The 25,379-nt window shown below is 43.3% G+C and overlaps 3 protein-coding genes across 3 annotated transcripts; 2 read left to right on the plus strand and 1 right to left on the minus strand.

Annotated features, from left to right (window-relative positions):
* Positions 1-1,323: 1,323 nt before the first annotated feature.
* On the plus strand, positions 1,324-12,777 carry pls3 (plastin 3 (T isoform)). Its single transcript, XM_068745008.1, has 17 exons — positions 1,324-1,338; positions 1,445-1,462; positions 5,680-5,788; positions 5,901-6,052; positions 7,367-7,496; positions 7,762-7,894; positions 8,039-8,120; positions 8,198-8,363; positions 8,474-8,616; positions 9,437-9,532; positions 9,612-9,807; positions 10,045-10,123; positions 10,249-10,366; positions 10,546-10,676; positions 11,011-11,134; positions 11,512-11,636; positions 11,726-12,777. Exons 3-17 carry the CDS (start codon positions 5,728-5,730, stop codon positions 11,856-11,858), a joined length of 1,869 nt encoding a protein of 622 aa, XP_068601109.1. The 5' UTR covers positions 1,324-1,338; positions 1,445-1,462; positions 5,680-5,727; the 3' UTR covers positions 11,859-12,777.
* Positions 12,778-15,729: 2,952 nt separating this feature from the next.
* On the plus strand, positions 15,730-19,392 carry cnga2b (cyclic nucleotide gated channel subunit alpha 2b). The gene is made up of 6 exons (XM_068744358.1): positions 15,730-15,830; positions 15,934-16,044; positions 16,701-16,877; positions 17,099-17,206; positions 17,294-17,400; positions 17,942-19,392. The coding sequence occupies exons 1-6, from the start codon at positions 15,730-15,732 to the stop codon at positions 19,390-19,392; spliced, it is 2,055 nt and encodes a 684-aa protein (XP_068600459.1).
* Positions 19,393-20,424: 1,032 nt separating this feature from the next.
* rraga (Ras-related GTP binding A) lies at positions 20,425-23,406 on the minus strand. Its single transcript, XM_068744489.1, has 10 exons — positions 23,267-23,406; positions 22,886-22,977; positions 22,436-22,535; positions 22,265-22,331; positions 21,929-22,151; positions 21,602-21,697; positions 21,401-21,523; positions 21,210-21,301; positions 20,989-21,104; positions 20,425-20,899 (listed from the first exon to the last, which is right to left on the minus strand). The coding sequence occupies exons 2-10, from the start codon at positions 22,910-22,912 to the stop codon at positions 20,796-20,798; spliced, it is 948 nt and encodes a 315-aa protein (XP_068600590.1). The 5' UTR covers positions 22,913-22,977; positions 23,267-23,406; the 3' UTR covers positions 20,425-20,795.
* Between the last annotated feature and the right edge of the window lie 1,973 nt (positions 23,407-25,379).

Consider the following 25,379-nt stretch of genomic DNA (forward strand, 5'->3'; position numbering starts at 1 on the left):
TTTTCAAAGCAACCAGAACTGCAAATTCCAAACCTGTTTCACACAGATACTTCTTGGAGTAGCATATGCTTGACTTTTTTGAGAATTTAAAACCAGAATTAGTTCTTGTTGTAGATATTGATAACAACACACTTAATGTTTTTTGGTTTTTTTTGCAGGCTTCTATCAGTAATAGAAATTGACCCTCTTTTATGCAACATGGAAGCAAACAGCACTGACGGATTGATGTATATGAATAATTTATTTGAACGTCACCCTTGAGATACAGTCCTCCTTGACCGCGGGTTAATTTAAATCTTTTCTATTCTGATTTTGTTGGTTCTGGGACTGACTTTTATCGAATTTAGGTAACTTCAAATGAAAGGGAGACACATACTATGCCACTGTCATTTACATCAGCATATTTTTTTAATGACAAAATCAAAGGTTTGCTGATATTTTCACCAATTCAGATATCAGAGGACTACTGTAGCTCACATAGGGAGAGAAGCAGGGTACACTCTGACCTGGTCATCAGTCTATTTCAGGACTAAAAGCATATAAAACAGGTTGTTCTCTCAAACTATCACAATATAGAGGAATCATCAGTTTAGCTAACCTTACAAGTATGTGTTAATTCTAAGGGAGGGAAGAAAGTGTAAGGAGAAACCAGATAACCTTGAGTGAAATCAACATTGAGTAAGAAAGCACCATCCATGATCGGCACGACTCGGGGATTCAAACCAGGAAATACAACATTTACCTGAAGAAGGGCACACCTTTAGCTCGCTGAAATAAATTTACTTCATCAGAATTAAATGTGGTTTTCACCCCTTGAATGCTACACATGCAATATCTGTTTACACAACACAAAATAATAATAATTCTTATTATTATAAAAAAGAACAATTATAGAAAAGAACAATTCGGAAACAGGAATAATTTTAGTCTTAGTGGGAGGATGGGTTTTGGGGAAAAAATAGGTCCAATCATTTTTTTTTTTTTTTTTTTGCGGAGACACATGGATAATAGGGCGAGACTTGAATTAAAGCAGGTTGTTTTGGTCTCGGTGCGCTTTTCTGTCTGTTTCATTATTTCTATTTTAATTTTTACTCATATATATATATATTTTAAATCCGATATTTTCCATCTGTACGTAGTATTTCCTATATCTTCTGAATTAAATATTTGTTTTTTTTGTCACAAACAACCTCCGTCCGCAGAATGATCTGAATGTCTGGCGGTGACGTCATCAAACGGGGCGTGGCAAACATTCCATCTGCCCTTCTACTTTTGTCTCTACGTGGAGGAGGCAGGAGCGTGAACTGGCAGCTGTCTGGAGTTTCAGACGCACCGACAGTGAGTACCGATTTACCGATAATGTCTACAGTCAAACTTTGTTGCGTTTACCGAAGTAACATCCCTGTCCTCTTTTTTCCACCCTCCCCGCGTTATCCGCCGTCAGAGGAGATCAACTTGGAAGGTAAGGTAAGCAGGGATAGTTTCCTGCCCATTGAACTTGCGCGTCTGTCGTTAGCCGGCTAGCATTAGCCACCGCGTCACCGGAGCCTTATTCATCCTCGCGGTTCCGAGAAATGCTTGGAACTAAAGCAGACGCTGAATAAGTTTTATAAGGAATAACTTTTAGCAGAATTAACTACTTACTACAAAGCTCTAATTACTGTAATTTTAAACTCAACTTTGGTGTTAATCTTTTAGCCTAATGTGTCCTAATATCTCCTAATAACTCCATGTATCAATCAGCCTATTTCGTATTTGTGGCTGACAAACGTCACATCCGCTTCGCTCCTCCAGTGAAGGGAGAGCTGCGTGCTTCCTGCTCCTCTGATGGCAGGACATCTTTTTTTTTTTTTTTTTTTTCTGTGAAGAATAGTATTTTCTTTCTGCTAAATGGATCTATCCCTCCCTCACCGAACCACAATGCCTTGAATCGCTAGTGGAAAATTTAAAAAGTAGAATTTCCCTCATTGTCGGTATAATCGAGCGTCCCATGTTTAAGCTGGTGTTATAGTACGGTGTGAAATGTTTTTAACACTAGACGATGCTTGTTTAGTTACTTCAGACATAAACACTTTCATTAGCCCAGAGTAAGATAACAGATAACATCTGGGTGCCGGAGCAAAGCTGCATCTGGGGATCCCAGTTGTGGATAAATGTTGGGTCGGCTTGGAAACCCACAAGACTGGCCAAAATAAAGACTCTCACATGCTGACTTTAAAAATAGCTCGACTCGGAAAAAAAAGCGCGTTGCAAATACGATGGCTCAGCGTTAATCGTTGATTCGTCACGGTGCTGTTTTGCTTGTGCGGAGGTAACGATTGTGTGTTTTTGGCAAAGGTGCTGAATACATGCATAAAAAAAAAATAAAGAACAGAGTCACAGAGGTTCGGTTTGCACTTCTCACTTTGTGACAAAGAGAAGAGCTTTGGGGAAATGTTGACTTCCTTCATTACCCGGATGGCTCTGGTCGAATGACGCATGGATCCGCACGCTATGCGGTGAAGTGAACGTTGCCGAGCTCTCCGGCAGGAACAGGCTGCAGGTGTTTTAAATGTAGACATTGCGTGTTTGATGTTATCTCTGCGAAGACGAGGCCGACCTGTTACTGCGAGGAGGGTTGGGGCTGCTGCCGAATGAACAGGTTGCTCCACTTTCTGATCCGTGTCAGTCTCTAACCGGGTGTCGTCTCTTGTTATCCATTGTAGTGAAAGTAAAGCAGTTACTCAACATGCGGGCTTTTTTTTTTTTTTACCCTGATGTTTGTTTGTTTTTCCTGCCAGCCTTCTATTTGTATAACCTTTGTCAGCAACGTTTTAAAGTTGAGCTCAGCTGATTTACACCAGCGTACATTTATTTAACTGTGATTTCACTTCAACAATAAATTGACGCTGGATTTCGTTTCGTTTCGTGATCATTGTTTCGGAGTACGGCGATATAAACTGACCGCTGCACGAGGAAATGTTGCCCAGCGTAATCTCTGTCACGCTTGTTAGGATAGGGTGGTGCCTTCATAGTCGCTGCGGCGTGCCCGGTTTGAGCATGCGCTACCTGGAGGGTGGTGTGTTTACAGTACTTATTAGTTATGACAAACCCTTATAGATTTGTTTGCTTTCTTGGACTAGAAGGAGCCAAATACTCCTGATTCAGCACTTTCCTCTTCTTAAATGATGGTTGTTAGAGATTCCTTCCGCCCTCGCTGACACAGGCGTCTATCTTTGACCAACTGCATCCATTACTACAGCGCCGTCCTTTCATTTGGTGAAAAGAGAGAGCATAAGGGATGTTGTAGATCCTGTAATCATTCGGCATGCATGCTAGCTTTGTGAGCTTTTAAACTATGTCAGAGAGTTGTCTAAACTCCACATCTATTATTTGTCACCACCTCCTCTTATCTTTTCCACGCGACGTGATGAGGGAATACACGGCTGCCGTTTCAGACTCTTGGGTGTCTATGAGCCGCTTTGACTCGCATCTGTAGGCGATTGCGACCGAGGAGAAATGTTCAAATTCTTGCAGACTCTGTTGGGTGTGTTTATATGAAATTGACCACATTTTGGCAAGGGTGCAGAATCTATTTGTGTGCCTCACATTTCCCGTGTAACTGCACGGGTGAAGCGCTCATAGGACGGGGTGTGTCGGCTCGACGCATTTAATTCAACCGTCTGGGAAAGGCCTTCGCTTTTAAAACGACTGAAAGAGCTTTCAAACACGGTTTGTAAACGGCACCAACGGGCTCTTTCTTCCTTCTGCTGTGGAATAAATGCTCCTCTGCGTGTTATCTCTAGCTGTAAAGGAGCGAGCGAAACGAGAGGCCATCTTGAATGAATGGCGTTAGTCTTGTTTCGCCGCCGTTGGGTATCATGTGTCCTAGGCAACTGAAAAGCTACACAGACGTGTGCGCTTGTGAATAGAACTTAGTGAGTCGTATTACTGCAGATCTACGTTTAGATTTTTGTGAGTCCTTGACTATTTTCAGTCCAAAATAAATGAATTTTTCACGGCTAATCCCATAATTTTCCATATTTGTATTTATAAAGCAAAGCATCGCATCCCAATTCTGATATTAAAACTTATGACCTGCCTCCGAGTACAGTCATTTCAATCGGTCTATGTTTAGACCTTGAGCCAGTCCCCTTCGGAGCCTGGTATTGCCTTCGGTGCAGGAATTTAGCCGTCTGTCGAAAACAAGAGTCCAGCTGTCAAAGACGGCGACTGTCTTTGCAGCCTGACACTCTAAACTTGCTTGTACGGGATTTACTGGTGTGGGCTGAGGCCGATTACAAGCCCCGTATTCTTCTGTACCTCCAGTGGCACACATTTGTCTGCTGCCATCTGTGTCCGACTCCTTAGTCCATGTACTTAACCCCTCTTCAGTTTCCACTCTTGCTCTGTAAAGGGCGTGACGAAGGCGCGACAGCGCTGGCAAAGAGCGTCATATTTATCGACTCTCATTGTAGCTGAGGTGACTTCATCAGCCACAATTCTACTAATTTTCCCCTACATTTCTACACCTTGTCCTTTTATTAAACAGCCGTCATGTCATGTGGTCGTGCGTTAATGATTCTCCGGAATGATGAGATCGGCCCCAGCGGGCTGGCCCGTGTACGCGTGTGTGTGTGTGAGCACACACGCACTCACGCACACACACACACACACAGGTGAGCCTACTCCCGACACCAGGCAGAGAAAACGCCTTGGAAAATATGTGGCATCTACCACCTGAAGAGACAAACGTATCAGCGCTCGCTCTCCTGTGAGGACTAGCCGGACTAGCTTTCCTGCTCCGGGTCCAAGCACAGAGAAGAGCCCCTGACAAGCAGCGTAAATCCAGTTACCCCACCCGAATACCCCCTACCCTACCCTCTCCAAATCGGTGAACCTAGGGGAAACACCGCTGTAGTTAAGGATATATATATATATATTAAACTGTATGTATTGAACCTTTTTTTTGTTTGCCATTTTTCTACTTTATTCGGCTTCTATGAGTCATTTAGATTTTTGCTGGTAGAAGTGACTGATTCATCTCTTTTTTTATGTGTGGGTGTAGCATTTCTAATACTGTGTCACATGTCTTAGAAGACATGGCGACTGTTGAATCATCTCTGGCGAGTTCTAATTTCATTCATGGAGGAGGATACATGGTCTATTGCTCATGTGCATGTCAGATTAGTGGCGCCAGAAATAACTGGAAAGTTTCAAAAGAAACCAATTGTGGAATATGTTACTTTTAAAACTGATTACTGGTACATATATTCTGTCTATATATATATATATATATTCTGGCAGATCGAGCTGCCCGGGCTTCATGCATTCCTCCACCGCTACGGAATGGGAAGGAGTTGCTCAGAGGAATTCCTTATTTCCAGGGATTTGCAGAAGGTTACTTTGCCTCTGAGCAGTTCAGGAAGTCAAGCAAATAATTCGCAAATGTGTTCAATCGATTGATTTCTGTAGAAAATTTGAAAAGGAATTTGAACGCCTTCATTAGCCTAGCATCCAGCTCTGATTTCTGAGAGGTTCACAAATTATAGTGAAAACCGGTTTAAGTTAAGGTGGACGCATAGACTCTGGATACGAGTGGGAACCGTAAAAGATGTTTCATGAGAATCTGCTCCAGATTGTGCACCTCTCAAACATTTTATTTGTCATGTTGTCCCCCCCCCCCCCCCCCCCCCACAGTCTCACCTTTCCCTGGCTGACCAACTGGGGCCAATCACAAAAAAAGAAATGTCTGGAAAGATAACAAATGACGAGGAGGAGGAGATGCGAGAGATCTTTGGCAGAATTGGTGAGTAACGGCTACTCGTCTCCACAGTCTGCAATTTGTTTTGAATATTTGTCGAGGTTGCGGACTGCGCCCGGTGTCACCGTGCCTTCGGGTTATTTCTGTGTCTTCGTAGATGTGAACAATGACGGGAAAATCTGTGACTCTGAACTGGAGTGCCTCCTTAGAGATGCCGGCCATTCACTGCCCGGATTCATGGTTCGAGGGATCATCGAGAAACTTGATCACTACGAGGATAGTACGATCAGCTTCGAGGAGTTTTGGGCGGTATGTTAAGCGGAACTCGGAGAAACGCAGCTTTTGTCTCCAGAGCGTTTCTCACCCCGAGTCGGATTTAGTTTTCTCTTCTTCCTTAAAGCACCTCGCCCACCTGGTTGGGGGCCACAAGACTGGGCAACATTAAGCAGCTGAGAACCTCTATACACACACACACACACACACACACATACACACACACGCACTTTCATACTGAAAGAATGCAGAAGTGGTGTGAGTTCCAGTATTTTGTTTCAGCAGTGAAGAGGGAGCAGTCATTTAGAGAGAGAGCAGTATTTCACAGGGGCGGCTTCTGGAACGGGAGTGTGAGGCCCGACCGAAACCCACCGGCGCCGTGTTTAGTCCTTTCTCTGATGCATGTCTGTTTAACTGGTCATCACTTCAATCATCTGTACACCCTTCAAAGAACTCCTTGTGGATTCCCGATAGCAGTTTTGCTTTTTACAGTTCAGCCTCGCATTAAATGACATTTTTGGGCATGTTAATTCTTGTCCCAAGGTTCAATCTAAAAGAATCGGTCGATGTTTGATTTGATAGAAAACAAGGGTTTGAATGCTTTTCTGAACGGCTCCGCTGGTGGGAAGGGAGGACCGCGGACTTCCAGTTCCCTGCTGCACATCATTGTTTCATTGTTTCACTTAGGCGTGATCACCAATGCGAGAACATACCTTTACGTCATCTTTTTTATGGCTTATAAGAAGGCAGATGTGACTCTTGTGTATGTTTGTGGTAAATTGTGTTTGTTTGCAGTGCCAGGCTGAATGTCTCATTTTGGTCAAAAGGACACGCCTGTGGGGGGGGTACTGAGGTCACCGACGTGATATTTTCTGCCTCGGGAAGTATTACCATAGAATGCGTATTGTCAGAGTGTGCGTAGCCTGAAGCTGCTCGCATGCTGCGCTTTACTGATAAGCATTCACACGGTATGGAGTCACAGCACCGAGCTCCCTGTGGGCCCTTTAGCTGTTGTTGGTGTGGAGGATGATGATGGTTGCGCTGGTGTTGGTAGCCCTAATGACATGCTGGCATTCTCTCAATACTATGGTACCTAGACGTGTGGCCAGTGCAGACTCATAACATTGCAGCAGTTGCTTTTTTTGGAGTCGCTAAGCTGATGTTTCTCCTGGACCTTTCATGTGAATCGTCTTTTATTTCTCAACTAATTGATGCCATCTTCTCAGCCCTTTATCTGGTTGGTTCACTTCACGTTTTCAGGACAATCCCAAACTGTCTTTATCTGTTGCGTGACCCCGCCTGTGTGCACACGTTTGATTTAAAGCTCAACGTGATGACTGACTGTTGCAGATCGTCCGGGACCTAAGAAGCAGTCAGATAGCAAAAAGCTTCCGGAAAGCCATCAACAGAAAAGAAGGCATCCTGGCTATTGGAGGAACATCTGAGCTCTCCAGTGAAGGAACACAGCACTCCTTCTCTGGTGAGAGAGAGAGAGAGAGACACACACACACACACACACACACACACACGGACGGACGGACGGACGCCATATCCTTCCTCTCTCCAGTCTCTGATAATGTTGGTTAGATACCATTTACTTTGCAGCTCTGAGCTTCAGCTTCATTTACCATTAAAGAAACACATTATGGAAAATGTGACCCTCTCAAATTAGGCGTCATTTTGATATTACAATTCCATATATGCTATAATGTCTTTTTAACTGATGCCTTCGAATCATGTTACAGAGGAGGAGCGAGTTGCCTTCATGAACTGGATCAACTCTGCTCTGGAAGATGACCCCGACTGCAAACACGTCCTGCCCATGGATCCCGACACAGACTCCCTCTTCACAGTTGTCGGGGACGGTATAGTTCTTTGGTGAGGATTCCAGTTTTCACCTCGCTGACATTTGGGAAATATGTGTCTAATACGAGAATCTGCCTCGCGTTACAGAGAGCTATTGAAACTAACACGATACTAATACTTTCATTAAAAATAAGCTTCCATCTTTGTTCTGTACAGCAAAATGATCAACCTGTCTGTGCCAGACACGATCGACGAGAGGACCATAAACAAAAACAAGCCGGGGCCGTTTAAGATACAGGTCGGTCAACGTGAATGTCAGGACCGTCGGGCCTCTTACTTTCGGATGTGGATTTTTCAACGTGTTTTACCACACAGGAAAATCTGAACCTGGCGCTGAACTCGGCTTCTGCTATTGGCTGCCATGTGGTGAACATTGGCGCTCTGGACTTGAAGGCGGGGAAGCCACATCTGGTGCTGGGCCTGCTGTGGCAGATCATCAAGATCGGCCTGTTTGCTGGCATCGAACTCAGCAAGAATGAAGGTACGGTCGACTTGATCATGACATATCATGCATTTTGAGTGCTTCTTTCAATCCGGCTTCCTGGTCTGTTATCAAAGAAGCTCATTGGATTTATTAACGTCCTTCGACAGCCTTGGCAGCATTGCTGAGAGACGGGGAGACTCTGGAGGACCTGATGAAGCTCTCTCCAGAAGAACTGTTATTGCGCTGGGCAAACTTTCACCTGGAGAATGCTGGCTGTCAGAAGATCAACAACTTCAGCTCCGACATCAAGGTGGATATTTAAGCTTGTATTGTATGCAGTTTGTGTATTTAAACAGTTAAGGAAATACTAATTGTACGGACACCTGATACTTCCAGGATAAATGCTTTGCATTTAAGGTTCTAAGCTATTACTAGTCTTTGGATTTCACAACACTAACGTCAGCATGTTGGGACAGGCAGAGAATGTTTGTTGAAAGTACCGGTATGTGTTGAAAGCAGACGGATTTGCTTTTTACACAGCAGACATTTTGACTTGCCACAGCAGGAAAAATACAGGTACACCTAAAAAAAAAAAAAAAAAAGGGCCAATAGCACTGTTCTCAGGCGTGCTAGTAAAGGCAGCTACCCAGCACGAACAATAGCAGGGCCTCCTTGAAATGGAATGTAGCAATCATCAATGCGACTGAGTTTCTTGTTTGACATGTCAAAATATCAGTTGCGCAACCCATTTCAGCATTAAAATTTGCTGAGTACCTTTTAAGTTTCACTCCTGGTATTGTCTGTTAAAAGAAGCTCTCCAAAGACGTTTTTTCTTTTTACTAATTTTCGCTAGTTTACGAGTTAATTTTTTTTAGCAACATATCATGTGACCGAGAAGATTCACAGACAAATGTTATGTTGGAGAAAGTCCCGTCATTTTTCAAAATTAAAAACCTGTCAGAATCCAATAATCAATACAACGGTAATTATATCAATATATTTTCCCTTCCGTGTAGCCCGGTAACAAATGCGTCACGGACCGGTACTTGGCCGCAGCCCAGTGGTTCGGGGGCCCCTGTTGTTCTTTAGTAGAAATGTACCAGTAATTGTTTGTCTTATTTGTTTTCCAGGACTCGAGAGCCTATTTCCACCTCCTGAATCAAATCGCTCCAAAGGGAACGAAGGACGATGAGCCCCTAATAGACATCAACATGATGGGCTTAAATGTAAGAGCCGTCAGCACTCGGGGGGTGTAACAGCTGCACCGCGTGTCTAATCGGCGGCTGTGGTCTGTGCGTTGTTCAGGAGACAGATGACAAGTTGAGGGCGGAGTCCATGCTGCAGCAGGCCGACCGGCTCGGCTGTCGACAGTTTGTCACCCCAGCTGATGTCGTGAAAGGAAACCCCAAACTGAACCTCGCATTTGTGGCCAATTTGTTCAACAAATATCCAGCACTGACCAAACCTGAGAATGAAGACATTGACTGGGGCCTATTGGAAGGTGAGCTGGAAAGCGGAAGAACCTTTAGTATTACAACTTTGTGGTTTAAAAAAAATAAATTCTGCCTGTGAAGAACCAGGTTTGAACAAACGGCTGTTTTGGATGAATGCTTTTGGGTCTTATTTTGACTTAGAATCAAGTTTAGTTATGGGATGTTATATTTCTAAAACCTCGATTATGTTTACCAACTATGTGGCCTGAAAGAATCCCTAAATCCCGTTATCCTTTGCTGCCTAGACGAGACACGAGAAGAGAGGACATTCCGAAACTGGATGAACTCCCTGGGAGTGAACCCACATGTTAATCATCTTTATAAGTACATTCCACAATGGCAACACAGTTGATCACGCAGATATCTGAAGACCTCTCATGACTGGCTGGTCTTACATTCTCTTTTCTTATTTCGTATTAATGGCTATCAAACACACTTTCATCCCCTAGTGACCTACACGACGCAATGGTCATCCTTCAACTTTATGACAAGATTAAAGTGCCTGTTGACTGGACCAACAAAGTCAACAAGCCGCCTTACCCAAAGCTGGGAACCAATATGAAGAAGGTAAAACATGATCCGTTTTTTTATTTTTATTTAAAGCAATGTATATTGCAAGTGTGAATTGTTTATCTGTGCTGCTTACCTGTCTTTAAGGGGCACGCTTGTTAAAGTGATTTTAAATCTAAATGAAAGCTCTCCTGTTTATTTAAATGCAAATATTTTTTTTTATGTTGTGACCTTAGCTGGAGAATTGTAACTATGCAGTGGAACTGGGAAAATCAGCCAATTTCTCGCTTGTTGGCATCGGCGGGCAGGACCTGAATGATGGCAACGCTACACTGACTCTGGCTCTGGTGTGGCAGCTGATGAGAAGGTGAACCACGACTACATAAGCACATCTCTTTAAAACATGGTGGCCTGGATTCCAAAGGGTGGTTAATGGAGTGTGGAATAGATTTATACACTTGGATTCCCTGTTGCTACTTTGAGGCAAATAAGTATGAAATAATAAAAGGAATGTATTGAAATGCACTTAAAAAAAGGTGCCCTCAGAAAGCAAGGAATGAATGAGGCAAAGCTTAAAATGATACAAATGTCATGTTTGCATTTAAAGTTCCGTTTTAGTTCCTTAAAAAACCCAATGAAAATAGTCTAAAAATTCATTTTTCCTGCACTGTAACAAATGTTCTGCTTCTCCACTCTTTCAGATACACGTTGAATGTATTGGAGGAACTGGGTGAAGGAGAGAAAGTAAACGACCATATCATTACAAACTGGGTGAACAAAACGTTGAAAGAAGCTGGAAAATCAGCCAGAATTTCAAGCTTCAAGGTGAAATGTTCCCTTTTCTTATTGTGATTACATTCACACGGAAAACAATAGGTATATTTTAAATCAATTGTGGTTTTTTCAACTGTGTCTGCCGGCCCTTCGTCAGTAAATAATTAGTGCCGTGTCAGTACGAAGGGATAAGTTAGTCCTCGTTTGCTAGCTGTGGTTGAAAGATGTGGAAACGTTGGCAAGGAAATCTTTGACCATAGATTTTCTTCCGAAATCAAGAATCAACATCCACAATTAAAACTTAGAGAGATAAGTAGCTTTTAATGCATTTACTGCGTTAATATCCTCCGATTTACACGTCATTTGCAAACTGAAAGACGCTACATTTTCTTGCCGGTCGTCTAATTTGTGCTTCGTGTGGTGATCAGGACAAGGAGATCAGCAGCAGCCTGCCAGTATTGGAACTGATAGATGCCCTCCATCCCAACAGCATCAACTACGATCTGGTGGAAACCTGCAACCTCTCTGAAGACGGCAAGCTGGCGAATGCAAAGTAAGACGTATCCATGGCAAACGAGGAAGTGGTTTTAGTTACTGTGTCTTACACGAGTCTGCCTCTTTCTTTTTCTTTTTCTCATCTAGGTATGCCATCTCTATGGCGAGGAAGATCGGAGCTCGCGTTTATGCTCTCCCAGATGACCTTGTGGAGGTCAAGCCCAGAATGGTGATGACGGTGTTCGCCTGCTTGATGGCTCGGGGGATGAAGCGAGTCTAAAGACACTGTCCGGGTTCATTGTGACACTAAACTGCCCACATATCAACAAGCCATTAGCGATTTGAAAGAGCTCCCCAACTGAAGGGTTTTTCTTTTCATTTGAGGATTCTAATGTTGGTATGCAGTCATAATCCACACATTACTTGTATCCCAGCCTGATAATGGAAGAACAAAGTGCTGTCCTCTTATATAAAGTAAGTCCAAAATGCCACCTTTTATAGGGGTGGGGGGTCACGTGTTACAGAGGACAACCTGCTCTAAATATGCAGACGTCTTGTTCCTTGTTTGAGAATTTATTTTATTCTATTTTCAGCAAATATGCATTTGTCCGCCTGCAAGGTTGTTTACATATTTTTACAAGGACTAGAAGTAAATTATACCTTGGCTCAATCAACACGCATTCCTTGATAACATACCGATGATTAAACACTTGATAAGCAGGAAAACGTCGGAGGTGAAACACACCCAAACCTCTCACTTCATGATGTACGACCATGTCTTAATAACTTTCACTATACATATCTGTATACTAGAAGCCATACAGTCGCGCTGTAGTAATGACCAGCCTGTATTATTTTCTTTATTTCATTATTTGTTTTTTTGGGGAGGGGTAGCTCTGTCACTTTGAGGCGTTCGTATTGCTGTCGAGTCTTTGTCCTCGGGCTTCTGTTGTTGTTTTTTCCACACTGGGTGAGGAAGAAGCTGACTGGACTCTACTGCTCATTCCTCTTGTCTCAAAGATGACTCGCTTGCACGTTAACGTTTTCCTTTTTTCCATGTTGTATCCAACATTACCAAATATAATCAGTTACTTCATTCCAGGTATTTTCACGGTTATACGACAACGGCCAAATTGTATTTGGTCTAATTGTCTACCTTAAGTGCTTTATGTCTAACAATAAATCTGAATTTGAAAACAGCTTTTGTATTTTTTTTTATCTTTGTAGCTTCTGGAACAAATCTTCCAAAAGATTGGACCCATTTCAGTGCGGGTTATAATTTGGGTAGTGATGTTAGCTACTAGCTGTCTAAAATAGATCTGTTCCTTTTCTTCATCGGAACCATAAGAGTGCTGAGATCAAGCAGACAAAGTCACTTTTATGATCTAACGTCCTTCTGAACCGCTACCCACTTCTCCTTTCCCTTATCACAGTTTATGCTTGTGTTACATGCTTTTATGTTCTTCCCTCTTTTTCATCGTTAACTGCGGAACCTATTTTAAATAGTACTTCATTAAAAAAAAAACATTTATTTCCTAGCCTGGTTTCTGTTTAACGCAAGACTGTTGTTTCCCCAAGAGGGAATTTGCTGAGCCTGAGGTGGTCATTTAAGATTTTACTGACACATAAATACCTTTTTAAACATGGCAAATGGTATAAAGAATTGATTTTGTTAATGGCCAGAAATATAAATAAATGGGATAAATAAACAGATGTAAACAAAGGCTGATTATATGGGTAGTTCTCTGTTCATTGGCCCAGTTCTGAAGTCTTTAATAAAGCTCAGCCTTGAGAATGGTATAGAACATTTCCTTCCTTGTGAATCTCCAGAAATACTGTCAGAGCTTGTTCTAGATTTTAGCCAGCTGCTGGAAAAACCGAGGAAAAGCCACCGTGATGTGCATCCGTCAAACTTCCGTTTGCAAGGCACGTGCTGAGTGCCAAACAGGAAGCACTTCAGAATAAAAGCGGCCTGAAGGAAATTGCGACAATATGAAAAATACAATACAGGAAGTGCTTAACTCAAAACACAGACCTCATTAAGAGTCATTTACAGTGTCCACTCTTTGATCCCAGGCCTTCATGTACCAGCCTGTAGGTAGCACAGCTTTCCCACTTTTTTTTTTTTTACACCAGTGGATCGACTATTGTGGTTCATAATGTAAACTCCACATGTCATTCATCATCATCACGATCGCCCGAACACCGTTTATGAATAAACATTTTTGAAGAAAAAGGAACAGATTTTAAATATTTCTCACACCGCCCAAACTCATAAGCCTGCAGAATCACCTGGGGAGAGGATTGAACGAGATGGAGAGGACCTTCCCCATTTCCAGAGAGTAGGGTTGGATATTTATAACATAAAAAATATACTTCTGATAGTGTCAATCATCATAGCATGACAGAGTGGCAAATTAACAAATTCTCTTTCTCAATAACAACCTGGACCCACATGTTTTCAGTGGTGGGAGGAAGCCAGAGAACCCAGAGAGAACCCACAAACTCCACACAGAAACGCCACAAGCTGGATTTGAACCTGCAACCTTCTTGCCGTGAGGCAGCAGTGCTAACAACTGTGCTACCGTGCTGCCTAAAGAAGGGCGAAGAAAAAGATGTCCCTTATTTTTTATTCTATTCATCTAATTTCAACATTTAACCGAGCACGTCTGTGGCTTAACAACGCTAAGTCTTAAATGCAGTAAAATGAGATGACCTGTTGAATTGTGCGTTTTCTTCGTGCTGTTTCTCCAGCCTCAGAGACTTGCAGAGGAAAGATACAGTCGAGAGGTTTTCCCAGAAGACTCCTCAGTGGAAGGCCCATCTGGGCTCTCAACCAGTCAGCGATTTCCCCGCCCTGCGTCGCTCTCATCCTCCCACGAGCGCTCAGTGTTCCATCTGAGAATCAGGTAGACCATGTGTTCCCGCTCCTGATGGGAGAAGGGAGACACACGCTTCCATAGGAGGCTCCAGGAACTGGTGCAGGAACAGAACATCTGATGCAGTTTTCGTTGTTTTTTTTATGTCGTAATATCGACTGTGGTTGCTCAGGATGGGGGTGTCTGTGACATTCCGCATAAGGATTGTATTTAAATAACAGAAGGAAACTAAAGGTAAGACAAAAGATGTGATGCTTGTTTAAAAATGTATTTATTAACAACATGTCATATATATATATATATACTTCTGTTGTCATTCCCTTTTCTTATTCTTAAAATAAATCAAATAATTCATCACATCCAACATTTTCTCTTTTTAGGGTAGTTAATAATAATGCTAATTATGCACATGTGGATTTGTTAAAAATTCAAGTTAATGACAAAATAACTAACTTTTTCAGTGCATTTTATTATAAAGGCATTTTTAATTTTGCCATCAGACAAATATCTAAAGAAGCAAGTGATTCAACTTAAATATAATTAACATTCAATTATAAAAGTCTTTCAATAAAACTTTGAAACAATTTAGGATGCGATCCAGAAATCATGGGCCCTCCAATATAAAACATTGTCAAACAAAATGTCCAACATGAGCAGTAAAAGTGTGTCTGTGTGAATCTCTCCGCATGTTTTTGCTTTCTGTCAGCACCCCGGTTTCCAAAGGGATGCGTCTCCTGAGGGAGAGCGGCTGATTGGCTCACTGAGCCACAGCGCTTCAGGCCAACGGCGTGTGTTTTCTCTAATGATCCACCAATTAGTCACCCTGAGGTATAACAATCATCTAAACACGACGTCGTCTGTCTGCGCCGCTTCAGAGCGCGTCCAGCTGCTCGCCTCGCGTTTTCAACAGAGGAGCCGCTGCTTAGTGCCACAAATGGGAAACTCCTGTTTGGACAAAGCTTGTCTTTCAAATGATGCAGCATCAGGATGTCACGGAGTTTCCTTTGTAGCTGCTTCAGTCGCCACAGCAACCAGCTGCTGGGTGATGGGCCGGGTGAGGGACTATGGCGTATATTCCCAGGCGTCCCCTCCCTCCCAATCGCCTCCTGTCCCCTGACTATAATCTGTCGAACTCACCATAAACACCAGCTGTAAACTAATAAACATGTTCCTGTGCTGCCAGAGTGTCACTGAAAACATGTTCAACACTACCAATCATGACGCGTAAGTAAGTTGAGTATGACTGTTTACCCAAACCTTACAGATCTGAAGATGACCGGCCAGGTGGCGGAGAGAGACCGGTCGCCCCACAACCTGTCGGTGAAGACCACTGTGGAGGAGGAGCTCGAAAGAGCCGAGAGTATTCTCAGCAGGTGACGGCCAAGCATTCGCAAATATTTGCATCAGAGGGCTGTTTGGGCAAGGCAAAAGCATGTGTTTAGCTTTGTTTGTCTTTTTTTTTTTGCCGTCTCCCAGGGTGCCATCCATCTGTGATGACACATCCTCGGAGCTACAAAGAGTCGCTGCTCTCGACCCACACGGAGGCAACTCCAGAAACTCTTTTCAGAGAGCTGGAGCCGTCTCAAGGTAAAGTTAGGACAAAACCCACGTGGCACTGGCCTCCTTCACAAAGCTGACGAGAGTCCCGCAGCTCAGATAAACTGAAAACAGGAGCAAAATGCATTTTGGATTTATTTGTAAGGCTTGGTAAAACGTCCTCGATCAAGCTCACAGAGACCTTTCCTGCTCCATGTGTCTGGGGAGCATGAGGTAAAGGTACAAAAACAAAGATCAGTTTAAGAAAATAAAACAAGACTCAACAGAAAATAGTCTAATATTAATGGTAGAATAAATCATTTGTAGGGAAGGAGTCGCCTACAGCGGGTGAATAAGTGGAGAATGGTTGAGTAAAAACCAAGGACTTCCTCTTTGATGTCCAAATTTGTTTGATTCTTTTTCAGAAAACGCCTGCATTATACGTAAATGACATATTTTCTATCGTCTCTATCTTGTTTTAAACATTGAGATGTAAAAATGTTTAAGGATGTAGCCCAGCTAAGTATTCTTATTCGGCTATCACGTTCATACCGGGGGCCTAGTGTATGAGTCTGGTGGGTTTTTAGGCAGCGGGTCTGCTGTTACTCACTGTCACAGCTTTTTCCATGTCCTGATAAGGTTCTTTATTGTGTTAGAAGGACTTGCCAAGCTGAACAATCTCTCTTGTGCTTCTTTTTGCGCCTCAGGTTGGTGAGTCTGGTGTTGAGACTGAGGGAATGGGCACACAGGAGTCTGTTGGAGGAGGAGGAGCGACCAGACTCCTTCATGGAGCGCTTCCGCGGCCCCGAGCTGAGAACGGCCCCGAGCCGCACGAGCAACACGCAAGCAGATGCTAATGGAAACAATACCAAAGGGATATTTAGGTGTGCCTTCATGCCGAACCAGCACTGCACTATTTGATAGGATCTAAGTTAGACCGAGATCCATCCGGCAGATTTTCCGTAATTCCGCAAATAAACAGACAAATGCCGTCAAAGACATTCATTATTACCTCCTCGGTGGAGGTAGTAATACAATTCTCAGTTGTAAGAAGCAATGGTGCTAAAAAGCCTTATTAATATCTGCAATCTGTCCATGCTTTCAGGAAGAAGTGGACCTTGTTTGTGGTGTCTCCCTCTGATGACGCCTACTACCGCTGGCTGTTCGTCATCGCCACCGCAGTGCTCTACAACTGGTTCCTTGTTGTAGCGAGGTAACGACCACAGATGGATGGATGTCAGTCAAGGTGCGTTACACTTCCTATGCCGGAGACTGACTTATGGATCTCGTCTTCTTACAGGGCATGCTTTGATCAGTTACAGGTGAGCAATTACATCTGCTGGCTGGTGTTGGACTACCTCGCAGACTCTGTGTACTTATTGGACACGTGTGTCCGACTTCGCACCGGTAGGCGATATTCTGGCCTCAAAGCACAACGTAGCGTTATTTTACAAAGGAAAGCTTTTGTGATCATTTTAAGCTACCTATATTCAAAATGATTGCTTATATCTCTTTTGTCTTGAATATGAAAATTCTGGTGAAAATAATGTTTTTCATATTTCTACCCCTTAAACAATTATTTGATAACCCACAATGTTAACATCTTAAAAATAGACACAAATAAAAACATTAGGATTATTTTAGGGTTGTTTCCGGTAATCTTCACTCCTTTCTGATGCCGTTTGTTCTCCAAGGAAGGAACTTTCTGAACCCTTTGCTGCACTATGCAGCACGCAGCGGGGTTTTACTGTTGCAAAGAGTTCGTCAGAGTACCGGTACTAAAATGTGTGAAGCAGAAACCCAAAGAAAGACGAAAGTTATTAAAATGCACCATAAATCAGGTGGTCAACTTATCAGCTCAGTGTCTTCATCATAAAATATCAATTGATTTTAAGCATAAAACGCAACATGGCCAAACTCAACTTGCGCTTTGTGGTTCTTGTTCCAGGGTTCCTGGAACAGGGTTTGCTGGTGAAGGACCACGCCAAGCTTAGAGACAGCTACGTCCGAACGTTGCAGTTCAAACTGGACGTGATGTCCATCCTGCCCACTGACCTGGCGTACTTCTCCACTGGCATCCACACTCCACAGCTCAGGTTCAACCGGCTGCTGCGCTTCCCTCGCATGTTTGAATTCTTCGACCGCACCGAGACGCGAACCAACTACCCCAACATCTTCCGTATTTGCAACTTGGTGCTTTATATCCTTGTCATCATTCACTGGAACGCCTGCATCTACTATGCTATCTCAAAGTCTTTAGGACTTGGCTCGGACACTTGGGTGTTTCCAAACACCACCGGTTCTGAGAATTCCTCCCTCACCCATACTTACGTCTACTGTTTGTACTGGTCCACCCTCACTCTTACCACCATCGGAGAGATGCCGGCTCCTGTCCGAGATGAGGAGTACCTCTTCGTGGTGTTTGACTTCCTTGTTGGAGTGCTGATCTTTGCCACCATTGTGGGAAACGTCGGTTCTATGATTGCCAACTTGAATGCCACGCGTGCTGAATTTCAAGCTCGGATAGATGCCGTCAAACACTACATGCACTTCCGCAAGGTCAGCAAAGGGCTGGAGACCCGTGTCATTAAGTGGTTCGACTACCTCTGGACCAATAAGAAAGCAGTCGACGAGCAGGAAGTGCTCAAGAACTTGCCCAACAAACTGTGTGCTGAGATTGCCATCAATGTGCACCTGGAGACCCTGAAGAAAGTTCGCATCTTCCAAGACTGTGAAGCAGGACTGCTGGTGGAGCTGGTGCTCAAGCTTCGGCCACAGGTCTTCAGTCCTGGAGACTACATCTGCCGGAAGGGAGACATAGGAAAGGAGATGTACATCATTAAAGAGGGGAAGCTGGCAGTGGTGGCTGATGATGGGGTCACGCAGTACGCTCTCCTGACTTCTGGCAGCTGCTTCGGGGAGATCAGCATTCTGAACATCAAAGGCAGTAAGATGGGGAATCGGCGAACAGCCAACATTCGCAGCCTGGGCTACTCCGATCTCTTTTGCCTCTCTAAGGATGACCTGATAGAGGCAGTGACGGAGTATCCAGATGCTAAGACCGTACTGGAGGAGAGGGGCCGGGAGATCCTGATGAAAGAGGGTCTGCTGGATGAGAATGCAGAGAGCGGTGGGCTACACAAAGAAGACACGGAGGAGAAGGTGGAGCGGATGGAGTCCTCCTTGGACACACTCCAGACACGCTTTGCCCGTCTGCTCAGCGAATACACGCACACACAGCAGCGGCTGAAGCAGCGCATCACCCTGCTGGAGCGCCGGCTCAATCAGACAGACTGCAGTGCTGATGCAAGAGATGACGTGGATGCGCATACAGGAACGGTCAACGAAACAGACCCCGGGCCTGGTGTCCACGGAGACAGCTCTCCACCGCGACAATGATGGACAGAAAGAACCTGATATCAAAATGCTAGCTGTGTCGCTGAGATTTTGGATCCATATCTCCTGGGCGATTTTGATCCAGGCTCAGCAAGTGTAGAGAACATGCGAGAACATGCTAGCGGAGTGTAAAGCGACGAATGCTTGTCAAGATGAAAAGAAGGTGGACAACGCTGCTGTGTCCATGAAGTCTGAGAGTTCTTTTCTATGCCAAAACCAGTTGGTTGAATGTGTGCTTGATGGTGATTTTAAAGTCACCCCCCCCCCCCCCCATTCATTGGAATGGAGAACAAGATGAGTACACAAAAAAAAAAATTTGAAATAAGACTTGAATATAAATGTGTAGGAACAAATTAGTTTTTTTGGGGGGGGGGCACACGTAATATACACAGAGGGACTTCCCCGAGACAAATATTATGGCCGGAGCGCATGCACCTCGTCCTTCACAGCTCCTCCTGGGTTTTCTAGTGTTTTAATGTCACATCTGAACCAAACCTACTGCGATCACTTTGACATTTCTTCCTCATTTTGGGTTTTGTGGATCATCTACTGAGACTTCTTGTATTGAAAATGATTTTGGATCTTATGAAGTGAATTGACTGCGATTTGTAGGGTATTTTTAAACACTAAAAAATGTACTTCCCCAATCTTACAATAAAATGAGTAAACAACTTTCTAGTAGGACTCATTCTTAATAGAGAGGTGCTTCAGAGTCACTGAGGTGAACTGATCGTGTTGTTCCGTCTCCACGTGCGCTGCTGCGGACTCCTGTAACTAAACAGGTGCACTCATCTGTGCCGACACCCCCCCACCCACACATCCAACCATTTGCTACCATACGTCATGTGTAAAGGACAACTGGTGCAGTGTCAAAAGACATAATCGTCAGAGACACAACAAAGAATAACATCTTTGTGTATGATGGTTATTACAGGATACAAATATAAATTAAAGTGTATGCGTGTTACCATAAATGGTGAGCATTGACAAAATAAAAGGAGAGAAGAAAAAACACACATCACAAATTAATTTTTTTTCTGAATATAACTATATTGTTCAAACTTTCCAACTGTAACAGTTTACAATCTGCATTTCAAAGTTAAACAGTCTCTGCTCCTTATCATTTATGGAGAAAATAATGTCCTGCAATCTCTGGGATTCACCGCACGGAGTAAATGAATCGAGTGCGTAAGATAAATTGTGACAGCAAAGGTACAATGTACGTCTGTTCAAGGTACCTCTGGTCGCTGCAGAGGAACAGAAAGTGATTTCTCCTGTAATAACTGATTGAATGTGAAGCTGTAGAGGAAACCGTGCAGAGAGGCTCTTAGGGATGGAACTCCGCGTGTCTTCTGCGGGTCTGTGGACTGATTGGCTGAGAGTGTCCACTGGGCCAAACACACCTGCTAACGCATTCTCATATGCAGGCTGTGCTTGGGTCCGTCCACCCGCTCCAACTTCTCAAAGTGTTTCCTAGCATTGCGGATATTGATGAGAGTGGCTGCAGATGCTGGGGGGGGGGGACATTAGTTTTAATTATAGTGACTTGGCTTCTTAAAAGCACACTCACTGCATAGACACGCCATGTTCTGTACTCACGAATGGAGGGGTCCGACATGATAACCATGACGTATGTGTTGGAGGTGAAGACGTCAATGAACGCTGCAAAGTTGGAGTTCCTCACTTCCATGCTTTGAAAGGAGGCCGCCAGTTTACTGGTAAAATAAAAGAATCAAAATTCAGAACCGCGTAAAAAAACAACAACTTTATTCAGCAGGTGTCTTTGAGAGTGACAGTGATGTTTTGCAGAGTGAACTTACCTACAGCTGAGTTTGAACTGTTTGATAATGTTGCTAATCTTCTCAAAGCGGTGAGCGTCACGTTGCTCTTTGCACTGATAGTGAGAGATCACCTGCATTTGTAAAACATCAAAAGCAAAACAAACATTCACTAGAAGGTCCAGATTTCGGCCTCGCGATGCTGCGGTGCCAGAGGAAGTGGTTGCTCTCACCAGGAAGGTGGCTCTCTCAAACAGAAGAACTTCATCTGCCTCTATGATCTGCGCAAAAGTCCTCAAGTTTGTCTCAAGCTGCTGGACATTTGGGATGAGCTGGTAGACAATACTGGACCAGGCCTGCGAGAAAATGTGATAAGCTTCAATGACAGCTTTGTGATCTGACATCTAAACAAGGTACCGGTCAAAAGTCTCAACCTTATACAGAGTTTCGTCCCAGATTGACGTCCTGAAGCAGGTGCAAGCCAGCGGTCTGGACAGCCTCTTCAGATCTTCTTCACGCTCCTTAAAGATCTGCATAAACAGCGAAGATGGTCGAGAGCGGTGTCAACACAGGTCAAACGTGGAAGCGATTATATCAAACGATAGATAAACCCCTGCATCAAATGTCAATGAAAACATAGCAGTGAAGTGTTTCTGGGGACTCTGCGATTGTAGCCGTCAAAAATGTTGTGCTCTGTAAAAGAAAAGTGGTGCACCAAGGAGAGGAACATATCTGATAACAAAACAAGTGGTTAAGCTTACCAAATCTCTCTGATCCTCTTGCACCAGATCCATTTTGTGAACAAGACAGAACACTTTAGCGTCGGGAGAGTTCTGCAGGATGGCCTCCAGACACGACTGGTAGTAATGCATATCCTTCTCCAGCTCACGGCTCTCAACGTCGAACACGTAAATAAGAACCTCCACATTCCTGAAAATGTTATCCCTCTGGCTGGTGAAGTAGTTCTCCATGAATGTGTCCTGCCTGATGGTTACAAGAGGCATACAGCAACATTTGATGGAAGACATCGTTTAAGGGAATTGCTAAAAGGTTGACCCAAACGACGACAAATGAAATGAATGTATAAAGTACTTTACCCTCCGCAGTCCCACAAGTTCAGAACCAGATTGCCCAGGAACCGTACATGGGAGTGCTCTACATCAACTACATGTGGAAAAACAAAATATATTTTTGATAAATGAGTCTAAAGAAACACCCAGCATGGAAACAAATATTTAAGTAAGGAAACTCATTTGAGGCTCTCTCACTTGTAGCTCCAAGGCGGCGCGTGTCCCGAGCTATGTAATTGGCAAAAATGATTGATCTCATACTGGTCTTTCCAGAACCACTTTTCCCCATCAATAACACCTAAAAAAACAAATAACAAATAACAGTTCAGTTGATTTCAATTTAGCTTAAGTATATGACCAGAACAAAAACATCTCACATGGATAGTCCTTGAATATAAAGAGAATAACCCTAAAGTCCAGCGCAGACACTTTAGTTGACTGTTTTCTTCAAAGATGAATATCATGGGTCAGATTGAGAATACCCAAAACTACATCAACATTGTTGTTGTCCATTTAAAAAAAAAAAAGCATTGAAAAATATCAAAGGTTCCAAGTTTAAATGACGACATAATGCATCAAATCGAAGCGCTGTACTGAAATACAATATTACACACATGGCTTTAGTTACTGAGACGGACCGTAACGAACCTTTTTCTTCATCGCTGTGCTTGACATCCCCTCCTCCGCAGAAGCGTCGTGGACTAACGTTACCAGCCGCGGGTCAGGTGACTTCGATTCAGCTGCAAAACAAAAAACAAATATTTTCACCTACACGTCACCGAAGAACAAATAAAAAACAGAGGTTCACCCCACACAATGTGTGTTCAGTGATGACGTTTGATCGAGGTATAAAGCACACGAACATACAAATAGTTTCACATATTTATAAAAACTCATTTCCGGATAATCACCGAAGCTAACGCTCTTAGCTTAGGTGCGTAGCTAGCACGACAGGCAGAAGTCACGTCGTTTAGCCGAGCTAAGCGGCTAGCTGGCGGGGTTAAATTCTGGATCGTGTCGTGTACTCACCTAAGCAGGACAGGGGGATTACTTAAATTCAAGTAATTCAAGACGGGAAATGTGTTTTTTTCGTTTTTAAGACCACAAACATTGTAGAATCAGGCTAAGAAGTCCCAAGTCAGCTGCTTCCTGTTTACGCCAAAGTCACGTGACGAGACAAAAAAAAAAGGTTGAAACCCGAGTTCCGACAGGCGGTCGGCGTCGTTGTTACCAGTGGCGTCGTTAGGCGTATTTTAGGGCCCCCCCTAAAATATTCTTAAGCCCCCCTAAATAATTTTGGGTTGTTTTATAAAAATATATATATATTATTATTTTTTCCGTTCAGTGACCAAAACATGCCGACATATTCTATTAAAGCCGCCAGAATATATGTTTAAAAACATGTAACCTGTAATTATTTACATAAATCTGATCATGAATCAGTTTCCCCTCACTTCATGACGTAAGGTAGAGAACCCGTTCCACCTGTTCCTATAGAGAATGCCCGCATCACTGAAACTCCAGTCCACGTTTTCCCTGTGACCGCTAATTGTCGGTCCCTGCAGCGTGTTTGACGCACACAGAGCATAATAGAAGAGCTTTAGGAGAAGAACGTGAACGGATGGATGGAGAATGGATATAAGAAAGTTTTTCAAGAAAGCAAGTTTATCACTGCTGGTAGTAACATTTAGTTATTGTGTGACACACTTAACGGCAAACACACAGATGCATTAGCCATGGAGCTGTATGAGAGAACCACAGCCCTGTGCCACGCCCACAGTCTCCCTGAACCAGGTGCAGAGACCTGCAGAATCTGGAGGCACCTGCAGGTTCACGCACTGAATAGAACTCAGACACAGTGAAAAGAGAGTTACTTTTCCCTTGTGTGGGTAGGATGATAGCTTGAGTTCAGATTCTGCAGTAGATGCAGAGCTACTAAAGGCATCCAGCACGCAGGCCTAAATGTGAGAACTTCTTGAGTATCACAATTGAATGAACTTCAACACTCCAGCCTGAAAACAGAGGAGGTTCTGGTGGCCTGAAAACAGAGGCTGGATGTTCTCCCAAAGATATATTGTCTGTGCACAACCTCCTTGATTCAGACATGTTTCCCTCTCTGAAGGTTCTACCCAAGTTGCCCTAACAGTGCCTGTAAGGAGGTGCTCATGTGAAAGGTCCTTTAGTGCACTGCGTCGGTTGCACTGCGTCGGTTGCATTCCTGGCTGCGTCAAACAACGGGTCATAAAATACTTCACAGTCTTGCAGTCATTGAAAAAGACGAGCTTCAGAATCACAACAGAGTGATCGACTCTTAGAAACAGACGCATTCTTTGATGCTTCCATCCACCAAGTAACTTGTAATTTGAGCCATTTTGTTTCTTGTTAATGCTGTAAACATCCTGTTACTGTCTAAAACTGTTTGTTGTTGTTTAAAACAGACAGAAATAATAATAATGTATAATTTCTCAGTCCTTGTTAGCCTTTTGAGGTTTTGTGCTCGTACGCTACATTTGCTCACATCTTGTGCATCTCCTGGGGGCTAAGCCCCCCCCGTCCTTAAAACCTAGTGACGCCCCTGGTTGTTACCATGAAGACTCACCGAAATAAATAAAAATAATAATTGAATGAAAGTCTTAAATTTAGGTTAGGACACTAGTTAATTTATTTAAGAAAATTACCTCACGAATTAAAGACAAAAATATTTCTTCCTCTTTTTTTCTTCTTCTTCTTCTGCCTCCTCCTCCTCCTCCTCCTTCTTCAGGGACATATTATTCCCACATTTAAATCTACATTTAATTAATTAAAAAATAATAAGGGTAATTCTTCCTTCAGTGTATTTGTAGGCCTTGCACTATTCCTTATATATTACTGGATATATTTCTATAAAGGCACTGTGTTTAATTAGCATCATATTCACGACTTTCAGGGTTAAACATCTAATGTTCGTCTTTAGTCCAAATAGTTAATATTTGGTTCTCTCTGGATTTCATTTTTTTTCCCCCTTTGAACTTCTGTAATTAAATTGGGCTGATAAGAGCTAAGTGCCAAGACCTTTTGTGTAATGCTGTATGTACAAATATTACCTTGTTGGTATTTAATCAAAAAATATATATACATATTTAACTATAGGTCAACTGCAGGT

This window comes from Brachionichthys hirsutus, chromosome 10 (assembly GCF_040956055.1).
Source record: "Brachionichthys hirsutus isolate HB-005 chromosome 10, CSIRO-AGI_Bhir_v1, whole genome shotgun sequence".
Taxonomy (NCBI): domain Eukaryota; kingdom Metazoa; phylum Chordata; class Actinopteri; order Lophiiformes; family Brachionichthyidae; genus Brachionichthys; species Brachionichthys hirsutus.